We start from the raw sequence: 12,899 nt of genomic DNA, 5'->3' as shown, positions 1-12,899 counted from the left end.
GAGCCGCGGGCTCCCGGTGCCGCCGTCCACAGACCTGTCGTTGGAGCCTCCGACTCTCCGGTCGGGCCGCAGCAGCAGCAGCAGCAGCGTTCCTCCACCGCTCCACCCGTTCCGGACTCGGCCGGCCCCGCGATGGCGACGGTGAGTTGTAGCACCAGAGTCCCCGGCTTCTTGCTGTTGGAGGCCGCTCCTCGTTGCGGCCCCAACGACAACGGAAACCCGATGAGAAAAGGTCGGGTCTCCAGTGCAGGGAGAGATTTAAAAAGTTTGCCCCCCACCCCCCCACACACACACCCCAACAAAAAATAACAAAAACTACATTAAAACACACACAGAAAAATAATAAAACGCGGACAGACTGCAGAGGCCGCTGCTGGCCAGAGCCGCGCCGCCCACCGCCGCCGTCAGGCTGTCTGTCGCAACATATAGCCCCGACAACCCATTATTTCCTTCAGTTAAATATTGGGATGCTACCACTATTTTCATTTGCCACTCAACTATTACGTTTGTTTACCTCACTGACTATTTCTAACCCAAACCCACCCCCCCCCCCCCCCCCCAAATTCCTTTGACAGATTGAATAGAAATGTCCCGAATCTCGTTGTTTTATTAATTGAACACATAGATGAACATCCTCAAGGAGTGTAGTCAGATGGAGATGGATTCAGATGCTGTTTAAGAGCTTGTTCAAAGAAGGTGCATATTTTAAAGGAGTGACAGAGATACTTGCAGGAGAATGTGTGAGGAGGTTATTATTTGCCTGTAGTTTTAACTTGAACCAGGACATCTGAAGATTAAAAGTTTAATATAGTAATTGTGCTGATACTGACTCCAACCAACTCCCATAATGAATATCATCCATCCCGGAGGTTTTATTTTTCTGATGCCATTTAAATTTCACTTGGATTTCAATCACTTCAATGTAAAAGTAATTGGGAATGGGTAATATTGTAACAAAAATTTGCCCTCGGTACATATTAACTGTAATATACTAATGTATGCATGCTGGTAGGTACAATCAAAACAAAGATCTTTTTTATCATTTTAACTGCCCCCTCTCTGTGGTCTGAAGAAGGGTTTTGGCCCAAAACGTTGCCTTTTTCCTTCGCTCCATAGATGCTGCTGCACCCGCTGAGTTTCTCCGGCTTTTTTGTGTACCTTCTTCTTATCATTGTTGTGTTATGAATACCACAGAAAATATTACATACTCTCAAGATCACATTTAATAGAATAATATTGCTTAAATATATAGTTATTGGACTTTGCATTTTGGAAAAGTCCTAGCGGAGAGGAAGACAGCAAAATACTGAAATGTTTGTTAGGAAAATGAAGGAAATGTAACAGAATACTTATACAGCTGAGTGGGTATAATTTTATGGATGAGAAATTGTGTTCAACCAATTGACGACTTCCTTGACAAAGTAACTAGCATGTTAGATAACAAGGAAGCCAATGGATGTAGCAAATTTTGTTAATACAAAATTTGGTCCGTGAAGTGCCCCATAAAAGATTACCGCATTACATAAGCACCTATGGACTTGTACGTAATATGTTAAGTCCAGGGGGTCAGATATGGGGCTTTATGTGTGGGCCAGATTATATTGTCAGTGCAGAGGGGCTAGGAGCAAGGCCAAGTGTGCATCCAGAGTCAATGGACCTATAGTTATAGGTGTGCAGTCAAAGCTGGGACAATGGGAGTGTTCAGCACTGGGAACCTAAGCAGGTAAGCTGCTATGATTAGGGTAGAATAGGGGGGCAGGTGTAAGGCTGGACTCGGGGTCAGGAATGAGAGAAGGTAGGGCCTGGAGTCAGGGTCAGAAGTAGTACCAGGTGTGCAGTGAGACCCAGGTTGGTTAACATGGGCCAAGTGTTTGAATCTTATAGAATTTTTCGAGGATGTAAACTAGTAGAGTGGAGAACCAGTGGATGTGTTATATCTGGACTTTCAGAAGGCTTTCGATAAGGTCCCACATAAGAGATTAGTATGTAAACTTAAAGCACACGGTATTGGGGGTTCAGTATTGATGTGGATAGAGAACTGGCTGGCAGACAGGAAGCAAAGAGTAGGAGTAAACGGGTCCTTTTCAGAATGGCAGGTAGTGACTTGTGGAGTACCACAAGGCTCAGTTCTGGGACCCCAGCTATTTACAATATATATTAATGATCTGGATGAGGGAATTGAGTGCAACATCTCCAAGTTTGCGGATGACACGAAGCTGGGGAGCAGTGTTAGCTGTGAGGAGGATGCTAGGAGGCTGCAAGGTGACTTGGATAGGTTGAGTAAGTGGGCAAATGCAGTATAATGTGGATAAATGTGAGGTTATCCACTTTGGTGGCAAAAACAGGAAAGTAGACTATTATCTGAATCATGGTCGATTGGAAAAGGGGAGATGCAACGAGACCTGGGTGTCATGGTACACCAGTCATTAAAAGTAGGCATGCAGGTGCAGCGGGCAGTGAAGAAAGCAAATGGTATGTTAGCATTCATAGCAAAAGGATTTGAATATAAGAGCAGGGAGGTTCTACTGCAGCTGTAGATGGAGTATTGTGTACAGTTTTTGTCTCCTAATTTGAGGAAAGACATTCTTGCCATAGAGGGATTACAGAGAAGGTTCACCAGACTGATTCCTGGGATGGCAGGACTTTCATATGAAGAAAGACTGGATAGACTCGGCTTGTACTCGCTAGAATTTAGAAGATTGAGGGGGGATCTTATAGAAACTTACAAAATTCTTAAAGGGTTGGACAGGCTAGATGCAGGAAGATTGTTCCCGATGTTGGGGAAGTCCAGAACAAGCGGTCACAGTTTAAGGATAAGGGGGAAATCTTTTAGGACAGAGATGAGAAAAACATTTTTCACAGAGAGTGGTGAATCTGTGGAATTCTCTGCCACAGAAGGTAGTTGAGGCTAGAGAAAGGTCACTAATAAAGAAGGTGAAAATAGACAAGGCAAGGATACTGCCCGATGACCACTTGCCCTGACTGGGATAACCTCCAATATCCAGAATCAGTTTTGTGCAGGATCCAACTCAAACCACTGGAGTATTTCCACTTTGATGTGATGGACTTCTTTCAAATCATTCTATATAACCATATAACCATATAACAATTACAGCACGGAAACAGGCCATCTCGGCCCTACAAGTCCGTGCCAAACACATTTATTTTCCCCTTAGTCCCACCTGCCTACACTCATACCATAACCCTCCATTCCCTTCTCATCCATATGCCTATCCAATTTATTTTTAAATGATACCAATGAAACTGCCTCCACCACTTCCACTGGAAACTCATTCCACACCGCTACCACTCTCTGAGTAAAGACGTCCCCCCTCATGTTACCCCTAAACTTCTGTCCCTTAATTCTGAAGTCATGTCCTCTTGTTTGAATCCTCCCTATTCTCAAAGGGAAAAGCTTGTCCACATCAACTCTGTCTATCCCTCTCATCATTTTAAAGACCTCTATCAAGTCCCCCCTTAACCTTCTGCGCTCCAGAGAATAAAGACCTAACTTATTCAACCTATCTCTGTAACTTAGTTGTTGAAACCCAGGCAACATTCTAGTAAATCTCCTCTGTAATCTCTCTATTTTGTTGACATCCTTCCTATAATTGGGCGACCAAAATTGTACACCATACTCCAGATTTGGTCTCACCAATGCCTTGTACAATTTTAACATTACATCCCAGCTTCCCAGATATCATTCCATCTCTGGAATTCCATTGAAGTGACAAAATACTGGAGTAAATCAGGGGGACAGGCAGCTGTGCAGCTGGAGAAGAGTGATGCTTTGGGTTGAGACCCTTCTTGAGGCCTTCTTCGGGTCTCAATGTGAAACGTCACCCATTCCATCTCTCCAAAAGCTGCCTGTCTCACTGAGTTACTCCAGCATTTAATGTCTATTTTTGGTGTAATCTGGGACGTCAGATGGCGCAATGGGCTAAGTGTTCGGCTGGCGACCGGAAGGTAGCCAGTTTGAATCCCGCTTGGAGTGCATATTGTCGTTGTGTCCTTGGGGCAAGCCACTTCACCCATCTTTGCCTGTGTGTAAATGTAATGTAATTATGTGAAGCACTTTGGGGTCAATGCAAGTTGACTAAAAATATGCTATATAAATAAGATTATTATTATTATTATTATTATTATTATTATTATTATAATCCAGTCACCGCTGGAATTACTCCAGCATCTGCAGTTCCTTCCTACACATTTTGTCTGGAATTGCATCAATGGTTGTAACAGCACACACTGTACAGCTGATGGGGTCAGGAACCAAGTGGCCCAGGCAAAAGTCAAACTGGCCATCCAGTAGGTCTCTGGTGAGCAAATGCAGGGCTGCCAACTCTCATGCATTGAGCGTGAGAATCACGCATTTGGCCAAATTCTCACACTCTCACGCTGATCACAAATTTCTCACGCTCTGTCGTGAGAAATTCTGTGATCAACGAAAATTTCAAAACTCATATCAACTGCATGGGCCGCGGGTGTTGGGAGAGCCAGGGCTGAGGGAGGGATGGAAGCAGAAGCAGCAGCGGAGACAGATGCGGACGGGAACCGGGGCTGGCGAGTGTTTGCTGGGCTGGCAAGTGTTTGCCGGGTTGGCGAGTCGCTTGCTGCAGTTCTGGCTATGGAGCAGCCTCAGTGCAAGAGTCCGGGGCCGTCGGAGGCGTTGCGCCGGTGCCGTGAGAGTCTCTGTGCTGAATTCGCCCTGGTGACCGGCATGGGTCAGGCTGCGGCTCGGTGCATCCTGGAGGACAACCAGTGGCTGCTGGAAGTAAGTACCAAGCACTGGGTAGAAACGGTGGAAGATAGTGTCCTTCAAATGGGAGTGGTTGGAGAAAGCATCCTGCTTGCCTGCTAGATTTTCACTTACTGTAACTGCAGGAAAAATGTTCCCGATGTTGGGGGAGTTCAGAACCAGGGGTCACAGTTTAAGAATAAATGGGTTGGCCAGTTAGGCCTGAGATGAGGACAAACTTTCTTTACGCAGAGTTGTGAATCTGGAATTCTCTGCCACAGAAGACAGTGGAGGCCAATTCACTGGATGTTTTCAAGAGAGTTACATTTAGCTCAAGGGAAATGGGGAAAAAACAGGAAAGAGGTACTGATTTTGGATGAACAGCCATGATCATATTGAATGGCAGTGCTGGCTCGAAGGGCCGAATCGCCTATTCCTGCACCTATTTTCTATGTTTCTTTGCTTGAGTATATGGCAATAAAACTCGACCACTTGATTTTGACGCATTCATGCATGGTGGAGGTATAATGTAGTCATAGAGTGATACAGTGTGAAAACAGGCCCTTAGGCGCAACTTGCCCACACCCGCCAACATGTCCCAGCTACGCTACCTGCTTTTGGTCCATATCCCTCCAAACCTGTCCTATCCATGTATCAGTCTAACTGTTTCTTAAATGTTGGGATAGTCCCTGCCTCAACTACTTCCTCTGGCAGCTTGTTCCATGCACCCACCACCCTTCATGTGGAAAACGTTACCCCTTAAAAAGTTACTTCTTAAAACTACTTCAAACAAAAAACATTGACATCTACAATGCACTGAGGCCAGTTGTCCGTGATGTCTGGATCCCAATGCTCAGCGCTTCGCGTTTCGGAGTTGGCTAATGTTATTGATTTGTAATTAGCTTGATTTGCAATTAGTTGAAAAGACCTTAATTTATTAATCTGGAATATCCAGGGGGATGGGATAAGTGTAATACTAAAATGACATGCAAGGTGTCAGGCTGTCTGTCGCAACATATAGCCCCGATAATCCATTATTTCCTTCAGTCAAATATTGGGAAGGTAGCAGTATTGTCATTTGCCCCTCAACTATTACGTTTGTTTACCTCACTGACTATTTCTAACCCCCCCCCCCAAATTCCTTTGACAGGTTGAATAGAAATGTCCCGAATCTCGTTGTTTTATTAATTGAACACATAGATGAACATCCTCAAGGAGTGTAGTCAGATGGAGACGGATTCAGATGCTGTTTAAGAGCTTGTTCAAAGAAGGTGCATATTTTAAAGGAGTGACAGAGATACTTGCAGGAGAATGTGTGAGGAGGTTATTATTTGTCTTTAGTTTTAACTGGAACCAGGACATCTGAAGATTAAAAGTTTAATATAGTAATTGTGCTGATACTGACTCCAACCAACCCCGTAATGAATATCATCTATTCCGGAGGTTTTATTTTTCTGATGCCATTTAAATTTCACTTGGATTTCAATCACTTCAATGTAAAAGTAATTGGGAATGGGTAATATTGTAACAAAAATTTGCCCTCGGTACATATTAACTGTAATATACTAATGTATGCATGCTGGTAGGTACAATCAAAACACAGATCTTTTTATCATTTTAACTGCCCCCTCTCTGTGGTCTGAAGAAGGGTTTTGGCCCGAAACTTTGCCTTTTTCCTTCGCTCCATAGATGCTGCTGCACCTGCTGAGTTTCTCCGGCTTTTTTGTGTACCTTCCTCTTATCATTGTTGTGTTATGAATACAACAGAAAATATTACGTACTCTCAAGATCACATTTAATAGAATAATATTGCTTAAATATATAGTTATTGGACTTTGCATTTTGGAAAAGTCCTAGCGGAGAGGAAGACAGCAAAATACTGAAATGTTTGTTAGGAAAATGAAGGAAATGTAACAGAATACTTATACAGCTGAGTGGGTATAATTTTATGGATGAGAAATTGTGTTCAACCAATTGACGACTTCCTTGACAAAGTAACTAGCATGTTAGATAACAAGGAAGCCAATGGATGTAGCAAATTTTGTTATACAAAATTTGGTCCGTGAAGTGCCCCATAAAAGATCACCGCATTACATAAGCACCTATGGACTTGTACGTAATATGTTAAGTCCAGGGGGTCAGATATGGGGCTTTATGTGTGGGCCAGATTGTATTGTCAGTGCAGAGTGGCTATGAGCAAGGCCAAGTGTGCATCCAGAGTCAATGTCTGGTATAGTTCTAGGTGTGCAGTCAAAGCTGGGACAATGGGAGTGTTCAGCACTGGGAACCTAAGCAGGTAAGCTGCTATGATTAGGGTAGAATAGGGGGGCAGGTGTAAGGCTGGACTCGGTGTCAGGAATGAGAGAAGGTAGGGCCTGGAGTCAGGGTCAGAAGTAGTACCAGGTGTGCAGTGAGACCCAGGTTGGTTAACATGAGCCAAGTGTTTGAATCTTATAGAATTTTTCGAGGATGTAAACTAGTAGAGTGGAGAACCAGTGGATGTGTTATATCTGGACTTTCAGAAGGCTTTCGATAAGGTCCCACATAAGAGATTAGTATGTAAACTTAAAGCACACGGCATTGGGGGTTCAGTATTGATGTGGATAGAGAACTGGCTGGCAGACAGGAAGCAAAGAGTAGGAGTAAACGGGTCCTTTTCAGAATGGCAGGTAGTGACTTGTGGAGTACCACAAGGCTCAGTTCTGGGACCCCAACTATTTACAATATATATTAATGATCTGGATGAGGGAATTGAGTGCAACATCTCCAAGTTTGCGGATGACACGAAGCTGGGGAGCAGTGTTAGCTGTGAGGAGGATGCTAGGAGGCTGCAAGGTGACTTGGATAGGTTGAGTAAGTGGGCAAATGCATTATAATGTGGATAAATGTGAGGTTATCCACTTTGGTGGCAAAAACAGGAAAGTAGACTATTATCTGAATCATGGTCGATTGGAAAAGGGGAGATGCAACGAGACCTGGGTGTCATGGTACACCAGTCATTAAAAGTAGGCATGCAGGTGCAGCGGGCAGTGAAGAAAGCAAATGGTATGTTAGCATTCATAGCAAAAGGATTTGAATATAAGAGCAGGGAGGTTCTACTGCAGCTGTAGATGGAGTATTGTGTACAGTTTTTGTCTCCTAATTTGAGGAAAGACATTCTTGCCATAGAGGGATTACAGAGAATGTTCACCAGACTGATTCCTGGGATGGCAGGACTTTCATATGAAGAAAGACTGGATAGACTCGGCTTGTACTCGCTAGAATTTAGAAGATTGAGGGGGGATCTTATAGAAACTTACAAAATTCTTAAAGGGTTGGACAGGCTAGATGCAGGAAGATTATTCCCGATGTTGGGGAAGTCCAGAACAAGGGGTCACAGTTTAAGGATAAGGGGGAAATCTTTTAGGACAGAGATGAGAAAAACATTTTTCACAGAGAGTGGTGAATCTGTGGAATTCTCTGCCACAGAAGGTAGTTGAGGCTAGTTCATTGGCTATATTTAAGAGGGAATTAGATGTGGCCCTTGTGGCTAAAGGGATCAGGGAATATGGAGAGAAGGCAGGTACAGGATACCGAGTTGGATGAACAGCCATGATCATATTGAATGGCGGTGCAGGCTCGAAGGGCCGAATGGCCTACCCCTGCACCTATTTTTTATGTTTCTATTATAATCTGATTTCCATACATGAATATACTAAGATCATTCATGTGCCGTACCTGTTGATCAGAGCCTGGCTCTACTGTGGAATGTAATTAGGAATGTAATTTAGCCTAACCTTATTCATAGCTAATCCAATTTAAAGCATAAATATTGCATTCAAGTGTAAGTTAAAAGAATCGCTACAGTATGAAGCAGATTGCACAATTTCAAGCTGAAAAATGCAAAAGCTCTGCAGCATTGTGGGGGCAGGAAGGAGAGCAGCATTGTGGGGGCAGGAAGGAGAGCATTGTCAACATTTTGGGTCAAGACCTGCATACTCCAGCACACGTTTTAAAAACTGGTGTACAAATGTCTTTGAACATTCCAAAGCTCTTGAGCCAAATATGTTTTGTTTTTAAAAAGAAAGCACAATTCAGATGTCAGCATAATTGCCATCACACACCAATTTCACCTGCCCTTCCCTAAATCCACTATTAGAAACATAGATGCAGTAGTAGGCCATTCGGTCCTTCGGGCCAGCACCACCATTCAATATGGTTGTGGCTGATCGTCTAAAATCGGTACCCTATTCCTGCTTTCCCCCCCATATCCCTTAATTCCTTTAGCCCTGTGCTAAATCTAACTCCCTCTTGAAAACATCTTGAATTGGCCTCCACTGCCTTCTGGGGCAGAGAATTCCACAGATTCATAACTCCCTGGGTGAAAAAGTTTACCTCAGTCCTAAATGTCCTACCCCTTATTCTTAAAACTGTTCTGGACTCCCCGAACATCAGGAACTTTTTTCCTGCATCTAGCCTGTCCAATCCTTTAAGAATTTTATATGTTTCTATGAGATCTCCTTGCATCCTAAATTCCAGTGAATACAAGCAGTCAACCCATTCTTTCATATGTCAGTCCCGCCATCCTGGGAATTAACCTGATCAACATACGCTGCACTCTCTCAATAACAATGATGTTGTTCCTCAAATTAGGAGACCACAATTGCACACAATACTCCAGGTGCAGTCTCACCAGGGCCCTGTAACTGCAGTAGGACTTCCTTGCTCCTAAACGCAAATCCTCTCACGTTGAAGGCCAACATGCCATTAGCTGTCTTTACTGCCTGCTGTACCTGCATGCTTACTTTCAGTGACTAATGTACAAGCACACCCAGGTCGTTGTCTCTTTTCCTAATCTGAAACCATTCAAATTATAATCTGCCTTCCTGTTCTTGCCACCAAAATGGATAACCTCACATTTATTCACATTATACTGCATCTCCTATGCATCTGCCCACTCACCCAACCTACCCAAGTCACCCTGCAGCCTCATAGCAACTTCCTTGCAGCTCACACTGCCACCCAGCTTCGCATCATCTGCAAATTAAAGGGCCTGTCCCACCAGCGTGCGATTACATGCGTCTAGCGCGACCAAACGTTGTCGCTTGAGGCGTACGGCCTCGCGGCTCCAGTCCCAATTCGATCGGCGGAGGCTTCTGGAATTGTGCGGGACTGGTCCCGACATCATACTCACCAATCAGCTGGGCAGGAGGCGGGCCGAGTGAATTTGGACGTCACACGGCGTCAGGCGATGTCATCACACAACGGCACGCCGGGCGGTGAAGACAACGCACAGCTCCACGCGCTAGGCATACGCAGTCAAGACGCTGCGTATGCCCTCAATGCGCCTGCTGGCAGACAGCGTGGGATTTTCGGTCAGTGCACGATTTTTGGAGATTTTGGGACCAGCACCGCACAACTCCATACGCCTCCGCTGATCGAAGTGGGACTGGCGATGCGAGGCCATACGCCTCAAGCGACCACGTTTGGTCACACTAGACGCATGCAATCGCATCCTGGTAGGACAGGCCCTTTAGAGATGTCACATTGTCTAAATCGTTGTCTAAAACCAAATAACTAGGGTCCCAGCACCGAGCCTTGCAGCATCCCACTAGTCACTGCCTGCCATTCTGAAAAGGACCCTTAAATTCCTACTCTTTGCTTCCTGTCTGACAACCAATTGTCAAAGGGTATTTGAAAGTCCAGATACACCACATCCACTGGCTCTCCCTTATCCATTCTGCTTGTTACAGCCTCAAAAAATTCCAGAAGATTAGTCAGTGCATTGGATCTGTTCCTGTGGACTAGAGGGTGGGCAGAGTCAAGGAACATTGGAAAATTATCACCAATGCATCCACGCTTTCTCGGGCCACCTCCTGGAGTACTCTGGGATGCATAACCTCATGCCTGGGGATTTATCTGCCTTCAGTTCCAAGTTTATCCAACACCATTTCCGGACTAATGTGGATACCCTTCAATTCCTCCCTACCAGTAGATCCTCATGTATTTCTAGGAGATGGTTCTGTCTTCACTAAGGAAGACAAACAAAAGTAGTTGTTTAACTGCTCTGCCATTTTTTTGTCTCCCCTTTCAAGGTCATATCGTCTTGAATTTGATCTCCTCAGTCCATCCTCTCGTGATTGAAAAGTTGTGAAATTAAGGGAGCACCCTGCTCCTTGACAAGACGCATTTCAGCCCCCCACTGCTCAGCTTTAAGTACAAAGAGCACAATGTAGAAATAATGAGTCTATGGCTACTTAGGGACACTTTTTATTAAAACAAGCTTAAATACAGTTGTGACTAATTGGACTGCAATCTTCAATTCGCAAAAGATCATATTAAAAAAGTTTGTACATCTTATTAACATCTTTAAACAATTTTACACAGCAGTTCCTTATTGCATTTACAATATAGTACATTTACAACATAGTTACCCACCCCAATTTTAAAGGGAACACATGCTTTGAAAGTTCAGCTCTATGCTCAAACAAAAGTGCAATCTATATTGACGGTTTGCCCCTGTGACCAGTTCGCTGATTTACAGCTAGACAGTGTTTAATGGGGCTTCTTGGAAGTTGGTTAATTGTAAAGTTGAATCTCTCCCCTCCCTCCCCCACTCTAGTGGTTCCCTGTTAACGCAAGAGTCAAATCATAATTACATTCTTTGCTCCGCCATTTCTGTCATTCAAATCCATAATTAAACTAACATTGCCCTTCGAAAATTAAGATATCATCCAAGACTATCACAAATGTGTTGTCACTTGCCAATCACTATTTTCATTCATGGCAGAAACCAAATTACTCTCACCGATTTGGCTCTGCACGTTTTCAAAAATATCCCTAACAAGAAAAATAAATCCACCGTACTACAACAAAATGGCTCGCTCAAAATTTTAGTATTTTTTAATCCTGCCTGCCAAAATAAATCTGTAAAAGACAAAAAACAACTAATACTGTGAAAACCCTCTTTCCAGCAGGGGACCAACATAGAATCACTCAAATTGGGGGACAATGCCAAATCTGAAACATTAATTAGAAATTTGTTTCCAGGTTAGCAGTAAATTTAACGCCGAATTAAATTGTGCATTACTTTAGCTGCACAAGGTTTCTGAAGAGGGATAAAATTTACCATTTGACAAAAACAGTAAAACTACACAAGGAGACTGCTGTTGAATGCTAGGCAAGTAGTCAGAATAATTCAAATGATCTGAAGTGCAGGAAAAGATCAGACTAACTGAGATATTGGGCAGGTGGTTTGACATTTGGGTAATGGCACTGTGAAAAGTAGCTTTTGCAGGATTTATTTTGCACGTCTTCATGGAAAACAAATTGGATCCAACTCAAAACTGGCAAATTTAATTCGAATCAATGGGAAATAAAAGTAAAATGAACAATGTATTAATGTTGAAGAACAAGCTCTGTGACACTTGTAAAACTAATCTCCAGACACCGACCTAAATAGCTAAAATCTCAGTAAGCCCCAAAACAGGCCGTTTTATTAAGAAAATGTGCACTTCATAATAAAAGTTAAAAATCCATTTGTTTCTTGCACTGTGTTGGTGTTGGGGGAAGGCAAGGAAAGATGATGTCTTTGCTACTGTTGAGGTTGATGTTCTGGTGGCCGTAGGCGAGGCTGCTGTTGCCTCTGCCTGTATGCAATCACAGTTCCTAATAGCAGAGCAAGTATCGTCATGAGGTAAAGATCCCACTCGGGGCCCAGTAAAGTATCCAAGTCAATCTGCATCCACATCTCTCGTAACTGCAAATGGAAATTGAAATTTCACGTAAAACTTTTGCCTTGAGATTCAACAAAGATTGATTTTGCACGGCAGCATGGTGGCATAGCGGGAGAGCTACTGACTTAGTGCCAGGGACCCGGGCTCATTCCAACTACGGGTGCTGTCCGTATGGAGTTTGTACGTTCTCCCAGTGACCTGCGTGGGTTTTCTGAGATATTTGGTTTCCTCCCACACTCCAAAGATGTACAGGTTCGTAAGTTAATTGGCTTGGTGTAAATGGTGTAAAATAAAATTGTCCCTAGTGTGTGTAGGGTAGTGCTATTTCGCATGGATCGCTTGTCGGTGCAGATTTGGTGGGCTGAAGGGCCCGTTTCTGCACTACATCTCTAAATTAAACAATGGTCATTAACTTTAAGTCCAACAGGAGTACGGACCATTTCTCC

General features: G+C 43.7%; 1 protein-coding gene across 1 annotated transcript in view; it reads right to left on the bottom strand.

Moving 5' to 3' along the window:
• Positions 1 to 10,971: 10,971 nt before the first annotated feature.
• The window catches only part of sel1l (SEL1L adaptor subunit of ERAD E3 ubiquitin ligase), a 46,679-nt gene continuing 44,751 nt past the window's right edge, over positions 10,972 to 12,899 (bottom strand). Inside the window, exon 21 of the mRNA XM_055640093.1 lies at positions 10,972 to 12,476. Within this exon, the coding sequence (XP_055496068.1) occupies positions 12,312 to 12,476 (165 nt within the window). The 3' untranslated portion in view covers positions 10,972 to 12,311. The remainder of the gene's footprint in view (positions 12,477 to 12,899) is intronic.

Source organism: Leucoraja erinacea, chromosome 9 (assembly GCF_028641065.1).
Source record: "Leucoraja erinacea ecotype New England chromosome 9, Leri_hhj_1, whole genome shotgun sequence".
In the NCBI taxonomy this organism is placed as follows: domain Eukaryota; kingdom Metazoa; phylum Chordata; class Chondrichthyes; order Rajiformes; family Rajidae; genus Leucoraja; species Leucoraja erinaceus.
This window is presented reverse-complemented; position numbering and strand designations above follow the sequence as displayed.